Source organism: Mytilus galloprovincialis, chromosome 1 (genome assembly GCF_965363235.1).
Source record: "Mytilus galloprovincialis chromosome 1, xbMytGall1.hap1.1, whole genome shotgun sequence".
Classification (NCBI taxonomy): Eukaryota; Metazoa; Mollusca; class Bivalvia; order Mytilida; family Mytilidae; genus Mytilus; species Mytilus galloprovincialis.
In genome coordinates, this window is record NC_134838.1 from 79078720 (window position 1) to 79092554 (window position 13835).

Here is a 13835-nt window from a genome sequence, read left to right on the forward strand (position 1 = left end):
TTAAAAAAAAATCAGGCTTATTTAGTACACCAGACGCGTGTTTCGTCTTCATTAGAGTGAAGACACACCTGTGGCACTCAAAATTAAAACATTTGGGAGGTCAAATCAAATAGTTTTACGAAGTTGAAATGCATTAAAACCGAATAATGGTGCCAAATAAGCTTGCATAATTCTTGTCCGGCGGAACAGCCTAACTGTTTCGAAAAATGAAATTTGATAAACAGCAAAATTATAGAAAAATGAAAATATCAATGATAGTTCATGTCAATACAAAAGTGTTGAGTAGCCGACACTTTGTTAACACCGGTTATGAAGGGCTACCTTGTTTGAAAGACATGGCAATGGAATTTCAACAAAAATTATAATTGTTGGAATGCTGGAACGTAGTGAACATAATTTGTAAACGAGTGTATGATGATATTAATGCATTTTTGTCGAGCCTTCGACTTTAGTCGAAAAAGCGAGACTAAGCGATCCTACGTTCCGTCGGCGTCGGCGTCGTCGGCGGCGTCAACAAATATTCACTCTGTGGTTAAAGTTTTTGAAATTTTAACAACTTTCTTAAACTATACTGGATTTCTACCAAACTTTGACAGAAGCTTGTTTATGATCATAAGATAGTATCCAGAAGTAAATTTTGTAAAAATAAAATTCCTTTATTTCCATATTTTACTATAAATGAACTTAGTTTTTTCTGCTGGGAAACATTACATTCACTCTGTGGTTAAAGTTTTTAGGATTTTAATAACTTTCTCCAACTATCCTGGGTTTGTACCAAACTTGGACAAGAGCTTGTTTATGATCATAAGATAGTATCCAGAAGTAAATTTTGTAAATAAATAAATCCATTTTTTCCATATTTTACTTTTAAATGGACTTAGTTTTTTTCTGCGGGGAACCATTACATTCACTCTGTGGTTAAAGTTTTTAAAATTTTAATAACTTTCTTAAACTGTCCTGGGTTTGTACCAAACTTGGACAGAAGCTTATTTATGATCATAAGATTGTATCCAGTAAAGTTTGTAAAAAGATTACTCCTTTTTTTCTGTAATTTACTTTTAAATTGACTTAGATTTTCTTACAATCATAAAATAGTAACAAGAGGAATATTTTTATTGATGTTTTTCCTCATTGTTGTTGAGCCTGCGATTTACAGCAAAAATAGGCGAGACACTGGGTTCCGCGGAACCCTTACAAATTTTATTTGTTTGGGGTTCACCTGATATTTGTTAATTGAAAAGTGTTTAGATGATTTTGGTGTATTCATTCTTTTTCAGAATTAGCACTACCTAACTTCTTCGTTAGTCTACATTTTCTTTCGTCATGTTTTCTCTCACATTTGAGCTGTGTGGTGGCCGAATTACCAATGAGAGTTATTATGGTTAAGGTCACTGCAAACGGAAAAGGTATTAGTGAATTGGAGAACTGGAAGACATGAATTTATAAAAAAAAGCAGTATATTTCTGAACATTTTGATAGAACAAAGGCTTTTCTTTGAAACGAAAGTCCATATACAACCTTTCAAATATTCATTTTTTTTTAACTCAGAAGTATCATGAGACTTATCTCATACAGTGTTAATACAGCAGCAAACCATGACTACAATTGTAGTACTAGTATGTCATCTGATACCTTAGCCGTATTTGGCAGAACTTTTTGGAATTTTGGGTCCTCATTGCTCTTCAATTTTGTAACTGTTTGGCTTTATGATTATTTTGACCTAAGCGTCACTGATGAGTATTATGTAGACGAAACACGCGTCTGGCGTATCAAATTATAATCCTGATACCTTTGATAACTTTAAAGACCCAAATTGTGATGAAAAGTGACGTAATATGAAATCGACATTGAGGTGTTCTACTTGCATTAAAACTAAGACAAAAACAAACAACACGATATGATATTAACATAAGCTTACATAACCTTATACTGAGTAATTGTTATGACTAATTTTTGTGGTTTTTCAACCTCATTGCTATATGTGGAAAGTAGATAAGTGTTTGATAGTACATGATATATTACATAATGTAACCTTGGCGTGATGTAAATGTATAGCTCTTCTGTTAATTGTCAGAGCTATTAAAAGATTGCAGTTATAAACAGGGGTAAGCAATTTTGAAGTTTTAAAACATCAGTAGTAAACTAGGTGTGTCCAATGGTTTTCTGAAATCACCTTTATCAGAAACTATCGAACCCAAATATCTATAATACAAAAATAACGAGGTCCAATTTGTCAGCCGTCATCACGTAAAAACGATGAATCAACTTCATATATAACTAATATAGTACAATGGTGTTAATTAAAAATAACACCACTCCAGGCCCATTTGTTTTCCACGTAATTAATATTGCAATGATAAAGAAGTTCCGTGTCGAGTCCGACACCGATACCAATAGTATATTCACCTGTTACCTACGCATAGTTATATACTTTAATTCAGTCAGGGACTCGCGATATCACGGGTGTGTTCTAGTTTGATGTATGATTTGCTTATCTAACATTGTAAAGCCAGGTTTAAGAAAGCAGAAGAAACCAAACAAAACATATATCACAATTATTTCATTTTCAGGTGTTTTTTACTCTTTTTATTTAAACCAAAGAACAAATAAAGTTTAAATATTTTGCACTCTTACTGACTTTTGATAATAGTTGGTTTTGTAAAAAAATGCATGATACATGATAAGATCACGTGGTCAGTGGTTTTCCACTTACTTGGCCACTTACCAGTTTTTAGAATAACAACTAACGAAAAAAAGAGGTGGATAGGAGTTAATAGAAAAATGGAGATCAGGAATTTAATTAAAAATACAGCTATATCTTTGAGCTGCCATGAGAAAAAAAATTAAGAGAACTATTTGGAGGTACATGTAAAGAAGGAATCAAAATATAAAAGTATGAAACAAATATAATTGTACTACAATTCGTGTTTAAAATGTTAATGATAAACTCACATTTCCTTGCGGTGAATGTTTAAATGTGAATTCAGTCAGAAATACAACCAATTTGTTTTTCCAACTACAAAAATAGAAAATTCAAGATTATGTAAGACAACATATTTTTATTGTATTCAATCATAATTCTAGAAATCCCCTAGATGAAATCGTTAGACAGATAAACTGATCTATTTTTAATACAGATACAAATAAATCTCTATTTATTTGTGGAAAATGTTAAAAAGATCATAAGATGGAGTGTATACAATCACTGAAGTTGTTTCATCCTTGTATAACCTAATATTCTAATATGATATAGAACGTCTTTGGCAAATATGTCAAATATTGAGATCTATATACAATATCACGTGAATATATTGTCGAAATATCTCCTAACGATGTCTTATATGCAGATTTCTTTCAGTATGCAGTTGAATTCCAATTCATACTTTTGGAAACAGTAGTATACCGCTATTCAAAAGTCATGAATCGAAAGAGAGAAAATAAACTAAAACCGAGAAAAATTAAAATAGGAATTCTGATTTATACTAAAAAAAAACCAACCTATTCCAATATCTATACTAAGTTAAACTAAGTAGTGATATGGATTTGTACTATGGGGAACCTAGATTGTACTAGATTGTGTAAAGTGTAGAAAGGTCAAATGTTTTAATACTATTGAAAGATGAAAGAGTCGTTGATTGAATATAACTTAAAAAATCTGATTCACGCAACCTCTAGAATAGGTACAATGACTTTGAACGGCTTTGTCCGCTAATAAAATTGAGGTTTCGTTGAGTGCTTAGAAGACCCAGCAATACACCGTCATTTATAAGAACACTTATGTTGGTATCCAATTCAGAGATGGAAGATCCAGTTCTTCAAATTTGGTTGAAAGTCCAAAGAGACATAGAGCAGACATGTGATTACCCAGGATCTCTTCTTTAGTGAGTGTCATGGGAGTATATACTGAGTTTCCAAGTAAATTTTCAATTCTTTAATTTTTCAAGCATTTTATGTAATTTGATGTAATGCAGCTTTATCTGAGGGGACATCATATTTGTCATGGAGGTAGGACAAGTGTTTTGCATCATTTGGGTCTTTACAGATTAATGTAGCATTGGTATTGATAGACCCAATCAGTTTCTTAATTCTGATTTGTATCATCGACCTCTCAGCCATAATTTATTTGTAAAAAGTATCTTTTTTCTCGCGTTTAACACATTGCCTGGCATAATCATCGACTGAATCTATCAGTGTTATAAAGTTGTGTTTCCAATTTAAATTTCGGGCCTTGGATAACACATTGTCGTAGTGGTATTGACAATGTTTGGCGTATTAAATTATAAGCCTGGTACCTTTAATAACTATTATCATGTCGTAATGTTCTATTGTGTTGTTAATTTGTGTATTTTTCTGTTCTGAATGTTCTTCCATTCATTTGTATTGCAGTCCTGTCATGTAATGTTGTCATTTTAGTGTTATATTTAAAATTACCATAAAAGCGATAGGTTTGGCTAGCAACAAAACCAGGTTCAACCCACCATCCTTTCTTAAAATGTTTTGTACCAATGAGGGAGTCAGGAAAATGGCAATTGTTATCTTATAGTTTGTTTCTGTATGTTGCATTGTCGTTTGGTTTTTTGTTGAACTTGAGAATTTCTGTTGTTTCATTGTTTTCCTCTTATATTTGATGTGTTTCCTTCAGTTTTAGTTTGTTATCCGGATTTGTTTTCTCTCATTTATGACTTTCGAACAACGGTATACTACTGTTGATTTTATTCAGGTCACCTATAATAACATTTCCAGCCGGATTATATTTGAATAGGGAACTAGCACAGGTGCAATCAGGAGAGTTACACTTAAAGTCGTCAATATTCAGATCCTGTGTGTGAATATTTTATTTGAAATTTGTTTTTGTATAGCTATAAGAAATGAAATAAAGGTGCAGAATGAACTTTAAAATAGGGAGGTATTTTCGATTGAACTGATTTATGATGACGGATATTGGTCAAGTTGATGGCATCGAGACCATTGTTTGCAAAGAATAGTTTAAGAAAGAATCATTTACTATTTTCCAATGCGAAATATTTAAAAAGTTTTCGACTTGTTATATCCGAAATATTAGATGTAAGTTTATATTTGTTTGAATGAGGGTTTGTAACAGTGGTGTCAAACGTATGAAGGTTTTGAATAAAGGTTCCTGCGAATCTGATAAACACCTAACGTTTTTTTTATATAAATAGTAACAGGCCAATAATAGACACATCATAGAGGGTAGTTGACGTATAATAATAGTTCTTTTTAAATTTAAATAGTAACAGGCTATTAATAGACACATCATAGAGGGTAGTTGACGTCTAATAACAGGTTGTTTTTTAATATATATAAATGATATAGTAACAGGCCATTAATAGACACATCATAGAGGGTAGTTGACGTATAATGACGATGATCATGACTGCATCTACGTCGAGGAGTAGAGTTAAAATGTTCATCACATTCACTTAACTACAGGAAATACTTGATATGATACCAACTTGATTGTTATCTCTTCTTACCTTAATTAGCAATTGCAAACAAAAGATAATTATACATTTTTCGAAAGTTTGTTGTTTTGATTTACTCATTTGAAATTCATGTGTGTTATTACTTTTCATTTTCTATTTTCTACATGTTTCTTTATAGATAAATATCAGAACAAAATGTCCAATACATATTTACGGTTAATTCTAATCATTGAATATGGAACCCTGGCATTTGGTCAACATGGTCACCTCTTCCGAGAAATAAATGCATGTTATAAAGAACACAGACAATTGTTGACCAGGGTAGAGGCACTCGAAAGGAGTACAGTCCAACTGCAAAACGAAATCCAGCTGAAAAGTAAGAAACTTATAAATGAATTGGATATTGAAACAGCTAGCAGTTTTGATAAATGACAATACAATAACGTGTTTGTCTTGTGCCCTAAATTTTCACGCAGTGGGTTTCACTGTCCACTGTTTGTTTATTTGCTATTTATAATTAAATAGACAATGATGCATAAATGAAATAATATCTTTTCACTGTCTAAGCTGGCTGCCATCTACACATATTCTTTTTCAACGGTCTCCATTTCTTTTTTATCCTTCAAAATTGAGTGGTCTCGGAGGATTTAGTGTTTGTGAGCGACTTTTTGTCTTGAAGTGTATAAAACTAATAGCTTATTTTCTGGACAACTATAATATTATATTTTTGCCATTAGTGCAAGAGAAACATGTTTTATTGTTTGTAACATTGCACTTTCTTTCCATAGCTAATCCTGAACCAGTGGCATTTCAAGCACACCTTTCAGTGGACCATGCTTTGTACCCGACCAGTGCTACGATTAAGTTTGATGATGTTGTTCTTAATAGCGGTAGTGGATACAATCCAGCAACAGGAAAGTTCACGTGTCCAATTGATGGCTTTTACAGCTTTACATGGACCATAACAACACGAGCACGGAAAGTGTGCCACACTATGTTTATGATTGATTCACAGCCGGTAATGCGAGGTTATCTTGATCTAAAAAAATCAACCAATTCTTTTGCAGCAACAAAAAGTGTTGTCGCTGAAATGAAAAATGGAAGTGAAGCTTGGATCGAAGTCAAACATTCATGCACATATGCAACTGGTGCACATACTGGTCTAACTATGTTCAATGGATTCAAAATTTAATCGACCAGGTTATACTCAGTATTCAAATGCATTCCAAATAATTGTTGATTTTTTTTCCAAAAATGTTGTCTTTGAAATATGGTTCTGTCTGTCAAACATGTTAAAATCAACGAATGGGATTTAACAGTACTGGTTAAAGTTATTCAGTAAATAAAGACAAAATGGTAATGCACATTCCTATATCTACGTACTATATGCTGATATTTAAAATATAAGGCATATATGGGATGTTTATAAAGGAAAAGCTGTAATCTTCACGTCCAATCATGTTTCATCAATATAGATATAATATAATTTTGAAATTACTAAGAAACCCAGGTTGGAATTCCTTTAACAATAATTGACCGTTACCGGATTTTCTATTCTTTTTCTGTACTATTCGATGACACAGCTTCTAATGTTTTACGTATTCATATACGATTTGGCATCGAACGTTCCGGTGAAGGTAAATACAGAAAAGCACTGCGTAAGAAACACGAAATCAAAGTGTTATTTCAATGATTTTAGCATTGGTTCTATCTGCTTTTAATGGACTGTAAGTCTCCGATGGTATCATTAGCTTAGTAGTGATGCTTCGGTACAGACATGATTTATGTCATACATTTATAAATATATTATCCGTTGATGAATTGATAAATGAATTAAAATTAAATTTCCAATTTATTTAGGCAAGTTGACATTTGAAGAGTTGGCTATTCTAGTATGCTCTATTGGTCATAGGGGTTCTCGCGTGATTATATACTAGTTAGTTATGCATCATCAACTTTCATGTTTTTGAGTATGAAACTCATCTGCTGACAAAAGTTAAAAATAATACTTCATAAATATGTTGCATATATCGCGCTTTTCTGGGTTTACCCTCACCAGGAACGCTGATATATATTATTGTAAATCGTTTGTCACCAGAAGAGCTACATTCTCCAGGAACAATATTTGAGTAAGACACTGTCGTTTCCATTCCGGTATATCATTTAACTTTTGCATGTATATATTTATTTTAAGATTTTGGATTTCATTATCTAATTGTATGTGTTAAGGTTTACAAATTTAACGTTCAAGTGACTCGTTTTTCTCTCCATTTCATTAAAAAATAAAAAGAATTGCTTCCACTTTTGTATACTTTTTATCAAATCCCTATTTTCCTTATACAGGTACGTTGTGCAATTGACAAAATTCTTACGAATATGTCTAGATCAAGGTCACAGCATATGGACACGTTGTTGGAGTATTAGGATACGAGCAAACAATAATTCAAAAGCAGTATATAAGGAGATTTTTGTTCAATTCGAAGGATCAAGTGATTTTCAAAACTATCCATGCACTTTGATATTAAATATTCGGCCTTGAACGTTACTGGTGAATGTAAATCCAGAAAAGCGTTCTAGACGCATTTAATTTATACCGTGTTGTTTTTATTTTGTGCAAAAGTCTTTACATTTGTATAATTTCATTTCTGTTTGTGCAGTTTTGTGTTATTACAAACGATATAACTAGATATAGGAAGATGTGGTGTGAGTGCCAATGAGACAACTCTCCATCCAAATAACAATTTAAAAAAAGTAAACCATTATAGGTCAATGTACGGCCTTCAACACGGAGCCTGGGCTCACACCGAACAACAAGCTATAAATGGCCCCAAAATTACTTCAAAACCATTCAAACGGGAAAACCAACAATCTAATCTATATAAAATTAAAAAAACAAGAAACGAGAAACACGTATAAATTACATAAACAAACGACAACTGCTGTACATCAGATTCCTGGCTTAGGACAGGTGCAAACATTTGCAGCAGGATTAAACGTTTAATGGATTCAAACCTTCTCCCTTTTTCTGAAACAATAGCATAACATCACAACATAGAAAAACACACAACAAATATCAATTGGCAGGCTTAACTTAATCAAAAACGTACATTAATACACTATAAACGAATAAATTTGATCTGCGATATCTGAATGCAAATGAACAGTTAATAAAATATAAGGGACAATCATTCAAGGTAAAAAAAAGTCCAAACTAAGCCATGGCAAGTCTCCACTGTGTAATATTTAACCCTTCGAAAATATTCACTTTAGAAAAAAAAAGGTTTTAAAAAAATACAGTTAAATCTTGAAGTTTATACAAATGTAGTAAGAAGACGTGAAACTTAGAATATATTTCAAATAATCAAAGCTGGTATAAAGACAAGATCCATATAAATATGAAATAACAAAAAAGCATTGTAAACAGTATCAACAGGTCGAATGAACAAGAAAACACGATTTGAGAGTACTCGCAGTTACTGACAGCTAGTTACAAGCCAAAAACAATTAATAATAAAAATTCATGCATCAGAGACTAAAACCAACTAAAACACATCCCAGGGATTTAGTATTTTGACGTCATGAACAGTCAGAGAAGACATGACTTGCGCAATGCCAAAAATAAATGTATCGACAGGTAGTAGGATAGTGAGGAGCGACTTCTATAGAGATAAAAAGTAACGTGTCTGTGTCTCTATACATCCCTCCTCAAAAGAAGATACAATTTAGTTATGTTTTAATTTGCTAATGACAACATCGATATTAACGCCAATGTAAACTATATTCAGAGATCTAATTACAATATTGCTACGATAATCTTTACTTATAAGTTTGTTTAAAGGTTCGATGAGTTTACACGGATCACATAGTGATTTCCTCGCTTTAAGTACAATATTACCATAAAATTTAGGATGTGAAATACCATTTTTAATAAATTTTCTATAGCCAAATTTACTAATCAAATCTTCGTATCTATGAAAGAATTTAGTAAAAGTTTTAAGTAATTTATGGTATCGAAATCCCTGACACATCAATTTCCCAGTGATGCATTGATTACGTAACACCTGTTTAATTTTCTGTGCTGGTTGGAGGTTTTCTTAAATTGGGACTATTGTACATACAAATATGTAGATAACTTTCAATATCCCTGTTCATACGGACTCACTATTAAAGTCATATTTGTTAAATGCTCTACTTTATCTTTCTAAAAGATTTCACTTGAAAAAAATCGGTATGAGTGTTTTTCATTGCATAAAAAAATTAACAGCAGTTTAATAATGTATTTTAAAAATAAAAAAAATAAATAAAAATTTACCTAACTCCAAGTAACATTCTAAACGGAAAGTCCCTTTAATAAATTGCAGAATCTCAAACATATTAAAGGAACATAAAACAACTGTCATATCTCTCACTGGGTAAATGTATTTCCTTAACCTGGTTTTATAGCTAAGGAAATCATTCACTTCGATGACAGTCGCATACAATTTCATTACATTGACAACAATATACATATGATAAAAGTAAGTTCTCCGTTTTTTATATTTTGTTGTGCGGAACTTATTGATTGTAAATTTCTGTGAATTTTTGATACCGTTCTCGCTTAGTTTCACTGGATTACTTCGCTGAATTAGGCTCTTTAAGTTTTCTTTTATGATCCACGATACGTTGCCTTCTTGGACTTTTTTTGTTTTGTTTTGTTTGAGTAAAAGTTTACTGTTTGCAATAGTATGAATTATTCTAAATAATAAGGATGTTCTTATCACAGACAGAAAACCCTAGCCGTATTAGGCACAACTTTTTGGAACTTTTGGTCCTCAGTGCTCTACAACTTTGTACTTGTTTTGGCTTTCGAACTTTTTTCATCTAAGCATTATTGGTTAGTCTTGTGAGGACGAAACACGCGTCTGGCGTATCAAATTTTAACCCTAGTACCTTTTGTTAGCTATTATTCGTGTGTTTCTCTGTCCTATAATTTATTTCATTTATTTGTATTGTAGTCCTGTCATGCAATGTTGTCATTTTAATGTTATATTTAACATTTTATAAAAGCGGGAGGTTTGGCATGCCACAAAACCAGTTCAACCCACCATTTTTTTTCTGAAAATGTCCTGTACCAAGTCAGGAAATTGGCCAGTTTTATTATAGTTCGTTTCTGTGTGTGTTACATTTTAGTGTTGTGTATCTGTTGTGTTAGTTTGTAACCCGTATTTGTTTTTTTTTCTCAATCGATTTATGAATTTCGAAAAGTGGTATACTACTGTTGCCTTTATTTGTTTCCTCTTTTTCTCTCCATTTCAAGTAATATGAATACGAAAGCACGTTAAAGTCATTCATTTTCTTCTGAATTTGAAATGCTGGTCTTTTTTAATATCTTAGATTTAAATTTGAAATGAAACTAATAAACATTAAATATATTATTTTGATGTTCATGTTTTTATATCTATTTTGCCAGTAATCCTTTTTTGTATGCACGTGTTAATAATGAAACAATTAACAGCTTGGCTTTGCATACATTCTCAGTATCAAAGCTATGATATGGACATTTATCCAATATTAAATAATATTAATTTTCATGATTCAAATTATTTCTGTTAGTTAAACATAAATGTTTGTCATACCAGTTTACCTTTCACGAAGTGGATATGACCCCTCGGGGAGGTAGTCCACAGATCATGCCTTTGTTGGGAATGTAAAAGTTGACATGTTAAGGGATTAAGTGTATACACTGTTTAGGTTTTAATGAACCCACTTGCTCATACATATTTCTTGTCCAGAGATACAGAACTAGAATAACAATTTCAGATCAATTTGTATCGATCTAGACTTAAAAATTAAGATTTTTAGCTTCCATATCATTGTAACTTTGATGAATTGTTTTAAATAGATTAAATTAGATTAGAATACAACACCCGTACAAATCCATATTGATAATGCATTTATGTAATTTTAATAAGTATGATTTTGACAAGTATTCCCTTGTTGAGTTCAGTAAGTAGTTCACTGTCAAGTAAATTATAAACAAAAATTGACGAATTTATATACAAATGAAAATTATGATGCTAATGAGAAAGTTTGTTCTCCATGCAACAGATTGCGTTTCGGAAGCTTAAAAGTTAAGACTCATCTAAACTGTGCCTTTTTATTTGCATTATGCAATTCGCAAACATAATATACTAGTCAACAAAAGAAACGATACACGACTTTGAAATAAAATTTATCAAAAATTATTAAATATAAAACAAAATGAAATACACTATTTTAAAAAGCTTTCATTTGCAATGTATGCACATGTGATAATGAAAATCAAAACTTGTCGGAAAGTATCTAAATTCCCTGTAAACGACTATAGGGTGCAAATAAGTTTTGCGGAAAGTTGAATAAAAAATCGAAACGTAATTTTCTAAGTACTAAATAAAATTTCAACTTTGTTTAAAAATATTCAATATGCTAATCAAGTTGTGTTTCATGTTGTAACTAATGGGTTGAAATATTGTTTTTTCAAATTTTTGGGAAAAAAAGTGTTTTTTTGAAATCTCAAAAAATGCAAAACAATTTATTTTTTATTTTTGTCTCAAATCAATGCTTTGGATATGAAAACAACACACAGTAAATTTGGAACATTTCGGATTAGTTTTAAGATTGTGACCGCATTTTGAATATCACTTTACACGTACTGTCTATGGTAAGTCAGTTGATAATGTATACATTTTAACGATTTCTCGTGGGGCCGAACTTTGGTAAACAAATAAACGAAGAAACTGTATGATTTTTAAAAACAAATTGATGGCAACCATTGTCTATACCTTTAAATGAGAGGTTGGCATCATTAGTCGAAACTTCTATTTTTCAAATTGTCGTTTTATGTAAATTTTGTAAAAAACAAAAAAAATCGTCAAAAAACATCACGAATGCAAAAAAATATTTTTTTTAAACGGATTTATATTTCCATAATGATTAAGTATTACTACTAGTACCTTCTATATTGGTCCTATAAACGGAAAACTTTATCTTAAATTTGAAAAAAGTCTTGTACCGTTTCTTTTGGTGACTAGTATAGAAGTACAGAGTGGTCGTCTTTGATGAAACAGCAACAATCCATACACTTCAATAAAACTCAAAAAGACATCGATCTTTCATGGTAAAAAAGATAAATGCGCATAGGTTGTACAAATACATTCAACAAAGACATTAAAATGGATGTTAATACTACTTGTAAAATGAAAGCGAGAACCATTGACAAGTTTTTTGATTATTCTTCACACTAATCTGTAAATCTGTGGGAAAATTCAAATCTTATAATGATTCTTGGAATATTCCTTCCTGCTCTATTTTTATTGCACGATAAAATACCAAAACAACAGACAAAGAATAGTGCGTAATAAAATGGAGCTCATAACGTCGTTTGACAAGAGCGTCAATGACGAGTCTTTTATAGACAAAACGCGAGTACATAATTTTAATCATTATTTTTATGGCTTCCTATTTAGAATATATTCGTCGCAGTTCCTGAATTTGACCTAGCTCAAAGCCCGCGACTCATAATCAAAACTCCCTAGCTGACTTTCTTGTTTCACCTCTCAGTGTTGAAATTTTCATACTGTATTATGAGATAATAAAGAATAATGGTATACAATATCAATTATTCATATAATAAATTAATAACCATTTAGATTCAGAAACAAGGACCAAGTTTTCATGTTTTTAATCTCTATATTTCCATTTGGATAGCTTTACTGTAGGAAAAGAGGCAAAATATACCCCAAAAATGGGAGAGAAAATAAAGATAAACTACACTATGCAACTGAACAATACAAATTTGGATTTTACATGATATTTAATACTACAGTTTAGATAAATACAGCAGAATACACCATCTTGTGGAATTCTCTAATGTTTGTCAGAAATAATTAACAATCTTAAAAGGCTTTCCTTAGATTGAAAAAAACAAAACAATCAAAAACTGAAAAAAGGAATTAAAAAAAGTTAAACAATATGATACCACATGAATATTCGTTGGTTAAAAGATGGCAATCTTTATATATTCAATATTCCTTTAATTAATTGTTAGATGCTAAAGATAACCACACGACTGTATTTCTAGGCATATGGCCATTTGAAGGCGAACATGTCAAGTGTACATTAAAACAATTCTTTTCGGTGGATATTTAAAAAACAACTACATCTAACGTTTAAAGATCTAATATATTTCTATCCCAAATTCATGTATTTAGTTTTAGTTTATACAGTATTTATTGATGAAAAATTACAAGATATATATTACAATGTTACATAAAGTTCAAATATGGGATCCGGAAACAAGTTTGGAAAAACTTTTTTTAATCCGTCTCCATAAAAAAATATTAACATCTATATAACAAACAATATTACGTGCCA

At 31.2% G+C, this 13835-nt stretch overlaps 1 protein-coding gene across 1 annotated transcript; it reads left to right on the plus strand.

The window, feature by feature from the left end:
- The first annotated feature begins 1987 nt into the window (after positions 1 to 1987).
- LOC143085170 (complement C1q-like protein 3) lies at positions 1988 to 7750 on the plus strand. Its single transcript, XM_076261390.1, has 3 exons — positions 1988 to 2105; positions 5623 to 5820; positions 6233 to 7750. Exons 2-3 carry the CDS (start codon positions 5640 to 5642, stop codon positions 6634 to 6636), a joined length of 585 nt encoding a protein of 194 aa, XP_076117505.1. The 5' UTR covers positions 1988 to 2105; positions 5623 to 5639; the 3' UTR covers positions 6637 to 7750.
- Positions 7751 to 13835: the final 6085 nt, after the last annotated feature.

Bases quoted from the DNA above. Each gene is read 5' to 3' on its own strand.
- LOC143085170 (XM_076261390.1), top strand. From the start codon at position 5,640: ATGTCCAATACATATTTACGGTTAATTCTAATCATTGAATATGGAACC. The intron at 5,821-6,232 runs GTAAGAAACTTA...TTCTTTCCATAG, and splicing joins AAACGAAATCCAGCTGAAAA to CTAATCCTGAACCAGTGGCA.